This window comes from Etheostoma cragini, chromosome 13 (assembly GCF_013103735.1).
Source record: "Etheostoma cragini isolate CJK2018 chromosome 13, CSU_Ecrag_1.0, whole genome shotgun sequence".
Taxonomy (NCBI): Eukaryota; Metazoa; Chordata; class Actinopteri; order Perciformes; family Percidae; genus Etheostoma; species Etheostoma cragini.
Genome location: NC_048419.1, coordinates 22,105,545 through 22,123,355, shown reverse-complemented (window position 1 = coordinate 22,123,355; position 17,811 = coordinate 22,105,545). Strand labels below are relative to the sequence as shown.

Here is a 17,811-nt window from a genome sequence, read left to right as displayed (position 1 = left end):
AGCTTAGCATGGATAGACTGCAGATACAGAGAACAGTGTCAAAAGTATTCACATTCAATACTCAAAAGTATAGATACTAGGGTTTAGAAAGACTTCTGTAGAAGTATCAACTTAAGCTTTTTACTCAAGTAAAAGTTCTGGTTAGTTGATAATGTAAGGGGGGGGGAGATGCAATTAAGGACAAAAGCTTAGGCTGCGCCACAAGGGCCTATAGTGTATCACCCCACCTCCCCCACCTACCCCTTAATGACTACAATGTTACATTAAAATGTTGATCTTGAAAGGTTTTTGTGTTGTTGTTTTTGTGTTCTTTTGAACAATGACAAGCCAAACTGAAATAGGAATAACGAGGCTATTCTTAAAATGTAGCCTAAGGGTTAGAAAGTACAGATCACATGAAAATGTAAGGACTAGAAGTAAAAAGTCAGCTGTAAAATAATTACTCCAGTAAATTATAGATACCCAACATTTCTAATCAAGTAGGTAACAAAGTATTTGAACTTGGTTACTTGACACCTCTGCAAAGATGTTGATTCAATTGTGGTATGGTTATTTTTATTTTATTTTTTAGCGGTTTAGCTATGACACTAGCATCTTTCAGCTCATTGTTTTGGTTTTACAGCACGTTCACTGTTTGGTTCACTTTTACCTCTCTCATAAGATTTGTTTCCAGCAGCAGTGTGCAGATATCAGCAAATACACTCTGATAAACCCACAGCATGCAAGCTACCCATCACAACAATATGTATACATAGAGGAGCATTTGGCAGCATTTGGCATTTCTTTCAGGTGCTGGTGGGAACCAGACATCTGTATGGGCCCAAACCAGAGGTAAAGGGAGGCTCTAAATAACTAATCACTCATATCTACTGGATGTGTAAACAGGTAACTTTTAACTGACACATTAGCCAGAAGACATATGTTACTATTGTGTTTACAGAATGCTGCACTGCCCTCAATTTGCCAAATTATGTATTAGTGCAGATTTGCATACAGTTTTGACTGCAGGTGTTTGGGCTTTGTGCCACATTCCTCGTTTTATTTAGGTAAAGTATCTGCATATTTCTCGCATTAGTGTTAGAAAGACACCATGAAGACATAATTGCAAAACTGTTCATGTTCATTAATGTATGGATTTATTAATTCAGACGGAAAAAAATTAAATCAATTACTTAATAACACAAACAGATCATTTTCAAGTTATGCATCTGTCAGTATAAGGGAGCTGACCTTCAAAATAAAAGCGGATACTTGTGTAACATTAAAAAAAAAGCTCTAATACGTGTTTGGTAACACGATTGTACCGCCTTTTGAACCTTCTCATCGGAAGTGCCACCTTTATTCCGGTGCCGGGTCAAGACTTTTATTTTGACAGTCACCCTAGAAATTTCCGTTTGTTTTTTGCCTTTAGAGCGACAGTGGTGCTGCTGCTGAGCCTTAGCACAGTGTGTGTGTGTGTAGATGGTGGACTGTTCCCGGTGAAAAAACAGCGACCCCCGGCCGCATTAAAATGCCTCATCGCCGCGTATAAACGGGCGAAACTCCGCGGAGGGGAGCGAGTCAGGTCTCCAGGAAGGTTTAGAGGAAAATAAAGGCAGGATGTTGCAAGTTTTAGCTTGTGGCGCCGTAGTTTTTCCCGGTCTCTTTTTCGCATTCAGGAGAATCCTGCCTTGTGTGTTCAAACACTGGAACGATGCCGACGTGGTGCTGGTCAGCGAGAGGTAAACTAGCTAAATTAATCCATTTTATTCATCACAAACTGACAAAATATCACCTAACACTAAGCTAATGTATAGCATTTGACCTTGTTTGGTGGCTTCTACCTAGTAACGCCCCCCCCCCCCCCATTTCAGTTAACGTTAGCTAGCTAACGTTAATGTGTTGTTTTATTTTGTGTGTAGCTAACGTGTACGTCACTACTTTTATCTAGCTAGCTGTATATTGACTTACCAGGATATTTATTTCGTATAGTTGATATTGTCCTATTTTAATTTGTATTTATCGTTATTGCTTTGGTGCAAAATGGGCACAGTAATCCCCAGATTCTTTACAAGGATGATTTGCAAATACCACAGCAAAACTATGGGTCCCTGTAGCAATATATAACGCTGAGGGGGACACACTACACGTGAAATATTTGAACTATGCCTATGATATCACCATGCAACTGCCCCGGTTGATTACTTAAGACAATACTTGTTTGTACTACAAGTTTTTTTTTTTTTTAAATGTTATGTTTAAATATGCAAATATGCTAATTTGCGTTTATATTTCCAGTTTAGATATCGGAACATTGGATAAAGTCAGGTTCCACATTTTTTGTTTAATTTTTTGGAAATATTGGTCAACGGTGTAACAGAGGGGGTTTCGGAAATCTTTTAATCACTACATAAATCAGAAAATACTGTCAACGGCAAGAACAAAATCAATTTTTCGCCACGTTTTAGCTATAACATTTAACATGAATCAGGCGATGAATGATATATGAATATAAACTATGTATAGATACAGAATCTAGAAATGAAAATGCAAAGTTTGGTGTATGTAAGGGCTACTGAAGTGGAGATTTCTTGCAGAGAAAAAGAAAACCTCATTTTAAAGGTTTTTAAATATGTATTGTTAAATTCCATACATTTTGCAAGACACTAAAGATGTTAAGGGTAAAACTAAACCAGATATCACCATGAAATCCCAGGGGATTACTTAGGCTACATTAACACAATGTTTGTTGTAGTACAATTTTTCTAAAAAAACAAAACAGTTTATGACAATGAGGCATGATCTAATGCTAACTCTTGGTGATTTCAGGGGAAATTTATAGGTGTAAATAGATAGTGTGGTAAAAATAAATACGTGATTTTTGATTTCGAATGTTTTTTTCCCTCCTAATCTGAAAGAAGACATTTTATGGAAGCAACAAACCCAACAACTCAAAATTGAAAGATGTTTTTGCCTGTATCTCTCCATAACTATAGTCATAACTATCAGTCATACCATAAAACTCTGAAAGATGCCTAAAGCATAAGTGCACACTGAGCCTTGAGATAAAATGTGTTTTTATACATTTTATATGTTTGTGTATAAAATAAGGTCTCTGTTTTATTCCAGGATCAGACTACACAAATTTAACCCGATTTCGCCCTGACAGACATGTTGCAGACAAACGTTCAGAGTCGGGCCCGATTACGATGGTTGGGATCAACAAATGTGCATCATTACCTTTTGTAGTATAAGATAATCAAAGATCAGCGATCTAACGTCTGGGATGCTTGACGGCCAAAACTCATAGTCTAGCGTGCCAGAATTGGTCTTTTTTTATGCTATAACGTGTTTGTTGATGTTGACCAATAGAAAAAATAAGTGCTCTATGGCTTGCAGCTGTGAGACAGAGGCAAGATACACCCAGTGCCCAGATTGGCTTCTTTAACGACAGGGATCGCCCCTCTTTTCCCCAGCATTGTACACTAGTGGGCTTGCCTCTGGAGGTTATCAGTTTCTCTTCTCTGACTGCTGAGAAGCAAAGAAAACCGTCTTCACCCTTCGTCAACCACAATAGCTGCACCCGATTGGACGAACGCTTCACGTGGGGCTCATGGGTATTAAAACAGACCATTGTGGTGGCTTGTTTGAAAAACAATCTATTTTATGAAAGTAGTTCACCAAAATGTGTATCTGAAAACATATCATGAGAGAAATAAGCTATGTATTTGCTGTATCTGTCTTGTTGTTAACAGTCGGTTTAAAATATTTTTGTGGTTTTTCAGAAGACGCTGCTCTTCCAAAGCGTCGACCTATGAGCTTGCACGTGATCTTCACGACAGCACGCAATAATTAGTCTGGGGGCTGGTCGGTGTCATACTTGCAGTGTTGCCACTCTTCCATCCAAAACACTGCCAGAATGTATGGCACAATGGCTGTCTCGTCTGACATAGTGACTGTTGTGAAACACAACAAGAAAGCAGCAGTCTGATCCTGGCATTAGAAAAACGTGTAACGTTACCTATGAGTATTCAAAGGTTCTACTAACATGCATGTTTTCATGATGGTTTACATGCAAAAGGTATTCTGGGACATCATTAAAATCTTGCATCCACCAGAGGCCTTGTAACGAGTCCACATAGGAAGTGATGTTTTTGTTACGTGTGAACAAACCTGAGCTTGATCCTTCTATTATAAATTCTAACAACAAACAAAGTAATTACATCTGCCGCCTCCTCAGTAACTTTACCATATCATGGGTATTACAAAGTAGTGATAAATGATATATTTTGTGTATGAGTGTGCGGGTCAGTGTGAGTTGCTCACATTTGCACAGCTCAGTTCATCGCTCATTTGTACACTGTCACTCTTGCTAATCCTCCTCTGAGCTCTGGTCAGGGTCGACTGCTGAGTTAGCTATGCACTGGAAAACACTGAACCCTACTCCCGAATAACGCTTCAACTAATTTACTAATGTTCAGCTAACGGAAAATGTTCCTACAAGCAGCGATGCCTCAGGGGATATCTCACTGCTTGTTCACAACTTAACCAGTCTGCTGAGCCTAGTCTGCCGCACGGGTCCCATGCTTGGATCAGGCTAGTGTCTTAGATTTTTGGTTGAACAGTGTGAGGAAATTCTCCAGGTTTCATGTTCACTAAAAGGCATTAGTGGATGTGGGTTTCCACTTCCCAGCAGTATTAAAAGGAAGTTAAGTTAAGGGAGGAGGCAGGCGCATATGGATTGAACTAGATTGAACCCCCCCCAACACTCCACCTCTTATTTCTTTTGGCTCGTCAGCCGGGTTTTCAAACCCGGGAATGAATAATGGAAAGGGGGCATGAAAAAGAGCAAAAGTTGAGTCACCTGTACCCTTCAGGTCCGGACGTCTATATTCTCAAACATCAGACTGGAGAAAGGCTCTGAGGCTATTTTTGTCCTGCCCCCCTTTTTATTTACTAGCAGACTATGTCCCTTTTGGTCTGATGAGGTTTCATCACAGGATAAATTTAAGTGTAGGCTAGTTGTTACAATTTCTGGTGACTGCAATTTTTCTTCTTTTTTTTTTTTTTTTTACAAAAAAGCATTGGTAAACATACATATTTAATAATTCTTCTACTTCCCTACGTAAATATTATTTTGTCAAAAAGATGTGTCCATTCAAAGATTATATTAATAACTCAAAATCCCTGATTGGCTGATGATGAGTAGTTTTGCTTTCCCTCCAGTTATTAAATACATGTGTTTAACCATAACAGGCTGCGCATGTTAACTTGGGGCTAATGTCTGTAATATAATGTACTGTGTTTGAAGTAATACATTATGCTACTGTAGCCAAAACATTTACATTGTTTACTGTGAGGTGTCCATTTACTCACTTTGGTTTAGTATGAAACTAATCACTTAGCTCATAAGTGAAAGCATATAATATTTGTTTGTGAGATAAAGGGATATCGATGTAGCACTTTATTAATCCTGGAGGACTTGTGAGAGACAAATTGAAAAAGGAATGGTCAAAATCAAGCATGTGTGGGAAGTGACTGTGTCTTTGAAACTCCACATCTCCAGTTTGTAACGCAGGCTTCCTGCTAAACAATTTGTTTGTCATACAGTATGAAAAAGCATAAAGAAATGACCTACTAAAGAAATCTTAATCGACCAAGTCTAAAACGGCCATTTAAAAGACTAAAAGAGCGCAGCCCTAACATTTGGTGGAGTGGGGCTTTAATTTGGGGCACCCAGAGAAGGGGCTCCATTTTCTATGCTAGATTAAACCTTGTTTGTCATTCTATTCCTTGGATGACTAAGGTTGTGCTGATATGCAGTGTCCTAGTGGGCTGTGTCAGTGCTGTAACCTTTTAATGAGAGAAATAACCATTAGTTCAAACAAGAGACTGTCAATTAAGAAGTAAGAATCATTCTTCGGTCGGCACAAAAAAGATAATCCACACACAAACAGTTGTTGAGATTCAGCAAAAGAAACAACTCTTCTCCTTATTTATAACTGTTTTTATTGCAAAAAAATGCCCTGAACTGTGAAACTAATGCTCAAAACCAAATTGTTAAAAGATTTAAAAAAAAATATGGAGACAACTTTGCTATTCTTACCACTTTCCGTGGGACAAAAACATATAAGCCCTGGCGTGAGAGAAAGACCATGGTGTTAGGGTTTATTATCTGTAGGGCAGCAGCTATCAATTATTTGCATTACCTACTGATCTGAATCGAATCACAGGGCTGAAAAATTATTTTACAATATTTTACTTTTGTCAATATTGCTAGATAGGGCATGGTGGTGGCGGATGTCTGCGCTCTCTGAGAGCCATTATAATTTGTTAAGCATTTGGTCACAATTTTCTAAATAAAATAAAAAAGGTCACTTCTTCAAAGGGATTTTTCTGTGCAAAGGGTCCAAAGCTCAAAGATATTAATTTACTATCAGATAATAAAAAATAGCACTATCAAGAAGGACCTAGGTAACACTTGACTTCACAATTGATATTAAATGATTAATCCAATATCAAGGTAGTTTCTCATTCATTTTTGAGTAATTGACTGTTTCAGCCCTACTCATCTCGTGACCATCTTAGGACATTTCAGACTATCATTACCTAAGATGTACTTTGTATGTCTGCCACACAGGGAGAACTTCCCTATATGTGTCCAGTGTGTTTGGAAAAGAAAGAAGTGGGTGAGGAGTTTCAACAATGATAACCACCATGTCTGAACTGACAGAAAGATGTTATACCACTGACTATATTACTTGACTGACAGGTGATCGCACGGATTTAAATGTCATCTTTGGAAATAAATATATGTGAACCCCATAAATAAACATTGCGGTAGATAAAGTATTAGGTACATATTCTTAAAATCCTTAAAAAATGACAACACATCAATGTCAATTAACTGTAGTCCTTAAAAGGACAGTAAATGGTGACCAATGGAAATTCCTAGAGACCAAATAACTTGTTTTGAGTTTAAATTCAAAATAATATTTAAAAAAGTTCAGAAGACTTTGGACATTCGGGATGTATCAGCTGGTATTTAAACAACGAATTGACTAGCAAATGTATCCGGACCATTTTCGGTTGATTGTCTTATTGATTAAGTGTTTTTCACTACTACCAAAGGGGTTAAGGAACAATGCAGATAGTGATGTAGCTGCATCCATTTGTACGACTGCGTGGTCGTGATTGTAGAGGGAGAAAGAACTCCTTCTTGCCATGAAATGCACTTAACCCCGCTTACTGTTTTTTTTTTTTTTTTTGCCTCTGCTGTCACTTCTTCTTTTGCTCTGCTGCAGTGGCAATGCAACTACAGATTAAGTAGTCCATTTACTGAAGGAGCATTAAACACCACACCTGGCTGTCAGACACTATGCATGTGACAGAACATGGAAGCCCAAGTCGTCCACGTATATTACAGAACAGTCAGTAGGAAGACTTGGTTGCAGTGAAAGGGAAACCAAGGTTGGTCACCGACCTGACACAGCAGGAAAGAAAAGACAACATTGCCGAACAAGGCAGCAAAGCATTCTTCCCCTTTTCCCCCTCCGCACGCTACTCACCCCAATAACCTCAACCTTTCATCAGCAGAGAGAGAGAGAAAGGGTTATTGGCGGTCACGCAATGAATGGGCTGTGTAAAATCTGGGTCTTGTGATATGTGACCATACAGCTCTAGAAGTCAGCGAGGCGTGGGGGTAAAATGTGTGTGTGAGTATTTCGAGAGAGAGAGAGAGAGAGAGAGAGAGGCCAGTTAGTCTTTTCCAGCTCAGGCCGGTAGTTTTGTAGTTGCTGGTCACGTGGCTCTTGTTGCCTTGCCGCTGTGATGACCACATTCCCATGGAGATTGGTACGAGGTGACCAGCAGGAAAACGCATAAATACACTTTTTGTTTCTCAATTTTGCCATTTTACAACACACGATTTACTCGTTAAAAAATAGAAAGAAAGCAACCTTTGTGGCCTTGTAAACTGGTCATTATTTACAGCGGGACTAAAGGTCTTAAGCTTTTCTTGTGTTAGGGGATTTCATAAGTCCTCTCGGTTCCTACTAACTGAGACCTTACCAGGGACCAGAGTCGGGCTGTGTCCAAATGATATTCACTCTAATCAGATGTGGGTAGGGTCCCAGTTATATTGGCTAGGGTAATTGGCTTTGTGACAATATATCCGATATCCGAGGGGCTCCATGGTGATTTACCACTAGCTCTGATCACATAGTTTATACTCTGATGGGCAGGAAAAATGACATGTCCAGCTACTCTTTTTGACTTCAGATGCTTGTTAATTGATGGAGAATTGTGTTGGTGTTCTGTCTATCTAGTCTTTTTTTTGTTTTGGATTGGGTCTAATTTTCTGGATCTATTCAGACAGTGTCTGACTCCCTAACGGTCCCTTTTGGATCAGGTGAAAAATAATTTATGCTATGTCTGCTTTGGACCAACATTTTCACATCCTTATAGTGGAAGAGCTAGAAATGTAACAATAGTCCTTAGGGCGGCCCTTATAAGTAAGACCATGTGGCCAGTCAAAAAGGTTTATCCCTTTGAACATGATTGTGTTCAGTCAATGAGCACAATCTGTTAATTCATCCTCTGGGGGGAGCATACATGGGGGATAACACGTGTATGTACTTTGAGCTCAACAAGAAGCACACAGAAGTACACATTAAAGCTTACATTGATTCTGATAAACTGGCCATTCTGGACATACTTCTCGTGTACGTTAGACAATTCTGTCAAAAGTCTAGGGAATTCAGTCTGTTTTTTGAGATACCATGCCAGGAACAAGGCACGTTATGACCTGATGATGAATGTAGAGAAAGGTCAGTGAGGACAATCCAATGAGGACAGTTAATATCTAACTTTAATCTCACTCTCAACAAATTTCATGGTAGTCCAACCTGTAGTTTTGTGATAGCTAATCATCAAGCTGGATAACAAAAGCAGCTGGCTGTCATCTACTTAGGGTCTTAGTAAATTATTATATTTTTGACTTGATATAGACCTTCAAACTCCATGATTTCTTCCATTATCCTTTTTCTAATTGTGTAGCTCCAGGACTACAGTCATATTGAAATATTTATGCAAAAATGATTCATATCAAGTAAATTGATTGTCCTTAGCTCCAATCTGTTTAGCAATGTCCTAATATAGTATTAATCCTAAGCAAGGCCTACAAACCACAAGAATGTTTAAATTCAAAATGATTTTTCTTTGTGGCCCACAAAAGTCTCTCATCTGTAACAATCAAGGGCTGAGCAATTCACAAGGTAACCTGCGCTTGTCTCCGTTGAAAGGGGTTATGTGGCAGATCCACAACGTGCAGTGTAAAGCTGAAACATTTCAACACAGTAGTTTGTTAAAAGGGTGACTGTCTATTAGAGCTGCAGTGAGTGTTGGGGAATAAATTGCATGTTTTCAGATTTTAAAGCAGCTTACTGTCATTGCTGCCAAATTGGAGAAGAGCCAGGGAGAAAGCTTGTCTGAGCAAAAGCGGCCATTCATAGTTTGAAAAAAAATGGGGATATAATCCAACGTCCTGTTTAAAATTGACAAAAATGAACTTTATCGAACCATTAGTGTGTGTGTGTGTGTGTGTGTGTGTGTGGGGGGGGGGGGGGGGGGGGGGGGGGGGGGGGGGGGGGGGGGGGGGGGGGCAGCATCTTTCTGTTAATTGAACATTTATCAATTTTTGTTTTTAATACAGCCACAGAACAACACAGTCACAAGGGTTTTTGATGTACAAGTTACTATTTAACAAATCTCACAGATTCATGACTTGGTAGTGTACTCTTGGGCTATTATACTACTAGTAGTAAAATATATGCCTGTTAATGTTGTGTGTGCCTTAAGCCATCTCACACAGTGACACTTCAAATAGAGATGTACCAAGTTCTCCTATGTCAGGTCTGTTTATAGACGAGGAAAGTCGAGGCCAAGCATTGCTAATCCCATGATGGTACACTGAACTTGTAGGTCTGACTGCTTGAGTGTTTCACCTGAAGGGAAACCTTTTTCCAAACGTAGATTTATCAGGTTTAACCCAGGCCGTAGAACTATCAATAGGCGAACAAATCAGATTTGACGTCATTGGACATTTGTTTTGTGAGGCTGTACTTAGGCACAGCGGTGCTTTGAGCTACATGCTAATGTCAACATGCTTACATGCTCAAACAGACATGCTAACATGCTGATGTTTAGCAGCCATGTTAACCATGTTCACAATCTTAGTTTAGTGTGTTAGCATGCTAACATTGGACCAACAGACCCACATTGCCTTGGCTCAAACCACTAAAACAAGGCTTTCTAGTTCTATCTTCAATCTGTCCCCAGTGGGTTGGGCTAATCCAAAAAAACAGGGGTGTTCTAAAGACAGACTGTTACCTGTGAAACAGGTATGTTCTGAAAACACCCCCATTAGCAATAAGTGCTTTCCACCCATAAACCGTTACGGTCTATGCTTCCACCTGATGAAATAACACAGCAAAAAATTGGCCAATCAGAATTTTGGTCGAGCCAGAACGTATCGACCAATAAACCGAAGTTGACTGGGAGATTACAGCCCTACTGCCCAGAGAGTGATTCATGAGTGTTCATCAATGCATTAGCTCACTTTATGTAACCTTTCTCTCTCAATCCTTTTATTTGTCTCTTTCTTAGGCTGGTGTCCTCCATCCATGCCATCATGGCAACTACGGCAGGAGCCATCGTTGTGTCATCATGCCGGGACAGCGTCGTTAACGACAGGTTAGACTTCACGTCAAGAATCTCCTTCTTAACATATATGGTTACTAGTAGTAAGGTTGAGCTTAGTTATGAGATAAAAATGTTGAAAGCTGATTGTCACGGTCAGTGTTTCACCAATTTTCTGTAATAAAGCTTTCACAAGCTACCGGCACTTGAGTGAAAATTAACTACTTGGCTGTGCTCCGGATTTGCAGCAAAATCAGGGATCATATCTGTAAATTACACACTTAAAACAGAAACGCACAAACACACACACACACACACACGGGTCAAGAAACAGCCTGTCTATTTACTGTTAGCATTGTACTGTATCTTCCGTCCTGGCTTCATCACAGTTCAGTCTCACATTGACTAAGCATGATATTTTTTACAACATTATATATCTGCTATCATTTTCTCCTTAGGCTACATTCAGACTGCAGGCAATATGGCCCAAATCAGATTTTTTTTTGGGGCCAAGTGACCAGGTCAGACTTCTTCAGAAGTAATGTGACCACTCAAATCTGGTCCAGATTTTTTTAAATCCAATTTAGACAACTCCCATTTGTGGTCCTGAATCTGACCCAGGTCATATGTTTGTCAATGTGGCGCAGTGTGAAAAACCAAGGCGCATTTGGTCAATCTACATGGACCTATGTCACAATTATGCGCCGTTGGGAGTTAGCCCCAGACAGAGACAGTGACATTAAAAACTTGACCAGGCCTACAAAGTGGAAACAGTGATGGAGCAAGTCAATGAAGGGAGAGTGAGATGTTAGACCTGATTAGTGTATGGGGAGAAACTTCAATTCAAACAAAACTAGAAGGATTGTACTGTATCCCCACAAAAGGCCAAAATATCCAATTCGTCTCTCTTTCTCTTCATTCTTCTTCTCCTCCTCCTCGGCACCTGCTCATTAATGTTACGGCTGCCAATACACCAACATTTTGAAATAAAAGTGAAAATGCTTACTTCCTCCATAACCACCCTAACCGTAGTGCAACAGTGTGCTGCGCCTGATGTCGTTGTTCTTTTGCGCATGCGAGTCAGTTCAAAAGTGTGTGTGTGTGTGTGTGTGTGTGTGTGTGTGTGTGTGTGTGTGTGTGTGTGTGTGTGTGTGTGTGTGTGTGTGTGTGTGTGTGTGTGTGTGTGTGTGTGTGTGTGTGTGTGTGTGTGTGTGTGTGTGTGTGTGTGTGTGTGTGTGTGTGTGTGTGTGTGTGTGTGTGTGTGTGTGTGTGTGTGTGTGTGTGTGTGCCACAATAATCTCAATTAACGATTAAGACTTGCTGTGTAAACATAGCCTTAGAGAACCACTTAGGCCCCACACACACACACCAACTCTTCATAGGTTTGTTTCTCTATGCTACTGCATTTTGTGGTTTGAATTTAAAAAAGCTCACATGCAATAGTTTTCTTGTATATTTGTAGCAGTGTTTCTAGCAGTCTAGTCTCTACAGTATAATGGCTGCACTATGGTGGAAACAAGGGTTACCACTATCCCTATGCCCGGTTAGTCCAGGGTTTAGCCTGCCCTATTTATCCTCGATGAAAAACCAGTTGTACTGCCTAGCTATGTCTGTACTAGAGGGTTTACTACATCCCAGCTTGGCGATCTTTAGATATGGTTGTACTGATTAATGTCATACTCTATGCTTAACCACTTATGTCATGGACAGTCTGGTATTAATCAAAGGCTGTTTCTCTAAATAAAATAAAATAAAAACTATAAATATCTATAAAATAAAATAAATCCCTCCATATCTGTTCAAGGACACTCTAAGCTCTGCCTAACACTAGCTTCCTGGCAGCAAGTTAGTGTTAGCATAGCATTAGCCTTCCCTTAGCAGTTTAGGAAAGTGTGACGCTAAGCTAATGCTAGTGTATTAATCCTATTGAGTCAGCGGCCAGACCCCAACAGGCCCAGTTTTAGGCTGCTAATCTCCTCCGCCCCTCCCCTTCACCCAAGGGGCTTAATTCCTCCACAATGCTGCTCAGTTCTGCTGTCCTGTGACGTGCAAACAGCCCAGAGCTTATGAGAGACATGCTCCAGAGTCAGACCCATGAATACTCCATCACAATCTGTCACAGTATTTAGCCTTCATTACCTCAGTTGCTGTAACTTTTGCAAGGTTTTTTTTTGTGTGTAAAAACACATTAATACTGGGAAACTGTGTTTTATACAGCTGAGAGAGAGGCTCCATGTCCATATGTTTAGTGTGTTAGCATATTATACCTCCTCCTCAGCTGAACTGAACAATGTCACAGATCCGGTGTCACAAAATTTGATTTAATCCTTTTAAGGGAAAATTCTTTTTGTTTGCCTAGTTTTGGCCATCATTCCTATAACATTTCTCTTTAGTTAAAGCAGCAACATCCCAACAACGATGGGACAAACAAAACAAAAGTATAAAACATCAACATTTACACACCGACTTTTTGGTTGAAATATGTCCCATCGCACTTTCCGTAGACAGTACAAGATTGTCAACATTTTGGACTCACTCACTGGAACCCAAATGTTTTTTTTTAGGTTGTTACATTGATGGTTGAGAGTTTTTGGCCTAGATTTCTTTTTACATAAGTCCCTTAAATTCAATTAATTCACGTACTAAGCAGGACATTTATTGTTGAAAAGTAAGTTTTGTAATTTTGTTTAAACCACTTCCATTATACAGTATTTTTCGGCATGTCTAATACTACAGCCGACATATACAGTAGGCTGATATTTATATCCATTATGATCTAATATTGCCCAATACCTTGTCTTGCTTTATTAATCGGTCAAATTGCAGCAATCACTTTTGCTTTTAGCTCCAAATGGTGTGGTATACTGTATATTATATAGCTAAACTGTTAGTTAGTTTGAAACCTGTCTGGTCATCTGATTGCTTGTGTTCCTTGCCCCATTGGCTTTGTGTTTGTCTGTTTCCAGATATTAGCGATTGAATTTGGTGAGCACAATGGAATTTTAAACCAATGGAAATTATTACTAAAGCTACAAAGGCAAGAACAAAAATAAAGACCTATCCCTTGAATAGTGCAACCTAAAATAAACTGGAGAAATATAACTGCTCTAAATACATATGTTTTACAGTACTAAAATTACATATGCTTTAAAGGCGCAAACGGGTAGCTTTAATATTATTCACGCTTAGGTCAATGGTTCCTCTGGACTACAATTACCTTGAAACAGTAATCTGATCAGTGTGTAGAATGTGTGTTGCTCAGGTAACGGTCTACCCAGTCAGAGGTCAGTTGGTCAGCTGTGCCCTGCAGCTTTACTCTGTGCTGTCCACATAATTAACCATCGCTGTAAGCGGTGCTCGTTAGGGTGCTGCAGCCATCCAAGTTGTTTCTTATACTGCACTTACATAAGCCTGCCTTAAAGCCTTCACATAGTTGTGTAAGAGAGGCAAGGCACATAGGTTAAAGCAACACTTAACCACTTTTCCCGCTTCGGTCCCCCTACAGGTTGGAAGTGAATTGTCTTTTGTAGTCTTTCTGTTGTAATGTCTCATTCAAACTACAGACCCGCTTCCAACCTGTAGGGGGACCGAAGCAGGAAAAGGGCTTTAGTGTTGCTTTAAATGAGTTTGTGTGTTTTCACTTTGGCTGAAACTAAAGGTTATTTGGTGTACCATCTACTGTACTCTAATACGACTTAATCATTAACTCACCATTGACTGTGAGATTTGGCCTATTTAGCCTGCTTACTTTATGTAATTCTGGTCAACATTGAGATTACGATTAATGTAATTATTTTATTTTATTGATACTGTTCGTGAGGGAACCATTTTTTAAGGGAAATACCCATGTTGTCTTTATACAGACATAATAAACGTTATGTGAAGATTAAAAACAAAAAGTTGTCTGGATTGTGCCCACATGCTGTCCACACCTCACTGAGATCCAAACCCAATGCAAGTTATAACCAGTGTTTTTGTCAGAAACCATCTCTAGGTTTCCCCAATTCTGACACATTTTTGCTGTTTCTAGAACGTTTTTTTATTTCACCACATTTTGCTCCGCTGCTTCATTACACAATTATGTTACATCCATGTCCCGCCCCCCTCTACTTGCGCACAGTTTGTCTCGTGGAGTAACTCCCACTAAGCTCTGGTTTAAATGCAAGGGATCTCTGTGCTAATGCAAACGTGGCAGAATCATTGTCCCATGAATAGAAATGAAGCAAAGCATGACTTGAAATGTCAAATTATAATATGATGAAAGTAATGTTGAGTACAGATCCATACCAGGTCATTTAGCGGTGGTTTTGTTTGTTCTTCCTCAGGCACTGGCTGGCCACCTACTTTGTCATCTGGTACGGTGGGCCGTACATGACATACGACATCATCGCCATGTACCTAAGTCACTTCCACCGCTTCCGCGTCAAAGGGCACGAGGACTACAAGCAGCATTCACTGAGGACCATAAACTCCTTCATCCGCAGAGAGTTCCTGCTGGTGTTGCATCACATCGCCCTGCTCACAATCCTGCTGCCTGTCACTCTGGTGAGGAGGGGAGGGAGGGGTGCTGTGAAAAACAGTGTCAATGAGGTCTTGTTGTCAGTAGTCGAAACCAATAATTAAGACCAAAACTGAATTTAAATAATAAAATAAGAAATAATGCAGGCAGCACTAGGGCTGGGTACCAAATTCAATACTTTTTAGGCTCTGACTAAATTAGCCTACCATAGTATTGGAAAAAGGCCTCTTCACTCAATACCAAAAAAACCTAAGGATTATATCTTATCAATGACACTGAGCCAATAAGCATGCAGTATGCTTCTACCAAGATGTAAGAATGCTGGTGGTTGGCTGTCTATTGTTACACGTCGTAGAGACATGCAGGAATAACTCTGTTACACAAAGACATGGCTCAAGTACGAGAAGCTGAAGAATTAATACAAAAAAGAAAAGGATTTGTGCCATAATGTGTTGTAATTTCTTACGATACTACCCTTCTTTGTTAATAGTTGTTAAAAATGGAAACGTTTGTCTTATTTGCAATATTTTCCAACTGAGATGATAGGTCAAGATGAAGTTTCTTTTATTGTCATTCTACAACACAAGGTTGCTCAACGAAATGCAGAATGCAGTCAGTTTAGGCTACACAAGAAAAGTAGAAAATAAAACAGTTTTTGATAGTTGATTAATAGTTTAACTTGTAAAAATTTAGAAATCAAAATGTGTGATGTTTTTGTGCTAAAAATAGTCCACTTATATATTTAGGACAAAGACTATTCCTTGAACAAATCAAGGTATTTTTGGGTCAATTTACGCTTAATAAACATTACGCACAATAAACATTTTTTGTTGTTGTAGGCCAAATGTGTAACCAATAATTAATCTTGTGAAGTGCTCATTGCAGGGTCGGAATCTGGTCTCAAATGCAAGTCTCCTTCAAAAACAATCCAACGCACACAATTTACAGTTTGCAATGTGCATTTAAAATGACTCATCTGTTGATCAAGAAAATGAGTCCTACTAAATTTAAGTGTGCGTGTGTGAGCTTAAAAAGGATTATACTGGTGCTCTTGACATCATACATTACATCAAAGAGAGTTCCTACTTGTGATAAGTCTTGTGTTCTCTGTACTGTCCACTGCCAGTAATGCGTTTTTAGTGTGTGCCGTAATGTAGTGCATTGTTTTCCAATCAATCCTCATTTAAAGCTGCCTTGTCTCTTAATAATTACTTAAGTGGCAACAATTAAATAAACATGATGCTCACTGTCATTGATTACCAATCAAGTAGTTTTGAAATCTCCACCTGTCAGATTTCAACCTGTATTGAGAGAAAGGGACCTAGATGCTGCCTGAAATGTAAGGAAGAGGCATTATGTTTGATTAAAACAATGCTATGCTTTGGAAAGTAAAGTTAAAAACTACCCAACAAAATGTGTTAGTGTGCCAACATGCTAATCCACCTGGTTCTCAAAACATCTATTATCCTACTGGGCCTACCTGCTGAATTACCGCATGTAACCAGATCTCCTCACAACACTGAGTACACATGGTTTCAATCCGCTTGTAGCTCATAGATTAAAAACCTTGGCTTGTACAGACCTTGCTTTGTAATAAGATGAACAAAAGAAGTTTTGAACCAGCAACAGAATAAACATACTACTTTAAAAACTTAAACTACATAGTTTACAAAGTTAGTCTATTTCTTTGGATGAACTAGAGCATGAACAAAATCGGATTTTTTAGCCCAGTACTGATTTTAAAAGGGAAAAAATATACTCAAAAGGCTGCTAATAATTATTAAATGTCTAAATTGACACCAGTACTGTATTTTTAGTATTGGTTAATTGCTGGCCATTAAAATAAAAAATACATAAAAATAGCTCAGCTCAGCTGGACCTACTACGTTATGACACCATTTCTAAATCCCCCCCTAGCATCGTTTTCTTTATGTTATCATATCTGTGCGTATTACAAATTGTGAGTTGGCATTCTAAACTGCCATTTCTGCTTGGATAGAATATCCTTTCTAAATGAAATTTACGCAATGAAGCAAACACTTAATGAAATGACGTTGTGGCTTGTTTACCAAAGTGCTTGAAGGATCTTCGACAGCCTCTATAACTTTCCCAAACCAACAGTCAGGTACTCAGTTAATCAGTGTCTCACGCCTCCCGAGGAGAGCAGACTTTGTATGCTTTTCAAGGATGAGAGGGGGATTACACCAATGAGCCAGTATACATTCACTAAATCCTAGTACCTAGTAAAATTGAAGTATCGGTCCAACTCAATGAAGTTCTTAGATTTATGCAGTAGAGTGGAATACTTCCCTGATTTACTGCATGTTCCACTTACATTCCCAGAAAACCTCAAAGGAATAACTATTGTTCAGGCTTCAAGGTCGTAAATGGCAGGAAAGGGAAGAGAACAGTAATCTAGAACTTATTAATTACTTTCTTTGAACAAATGGCAACAAATGATAATGGTTTTCTTTTCCGTCCTTGATGTAAGCGATGCAAGGAGAATTAAAGGTGCAGGCTGTTTTTGCTGAGATCCAAGTGTTATGGCGGTTTTCCACTGCGTGGTATCTACTCGACTCGCCTCGGGTCTACTCGCTTTTTTTGGTTTTCCATTA

General features: G+C 39.2%; 1 protein-coding gene across 1 annotated transcript in view; it reads left to right on the top strand.

Moving 5' to 3' along the window:
- Positions 1-1,398: 1,398 nt before the first annotated feature.
- The window catches only part of tlcd3a (TLC domain containing 3A), a 20,674-nt gene continuing 4,261 nt past the window's right edge, over positions 1,399-17,811 (top strand). Inside the window, exons 1-3 of the mRNA XM_034889822.1 lie at positions 1,399-1,721; positions 10,645-10,731; positions 15,003-15,222. Of these exons, the coding sequence (XP_034745713.1) occupies positions 1,600-1,721; positions 10,645-10,731; positions 15,003-15,222 (429 nt within the window). The 5' untranslated portion in view covers positions 1,399-1,599. The remainder of the gene's footprint in view (positions 1,722-10,644; positions 10,732-15,002; positions 15,223-17,811) is intronic.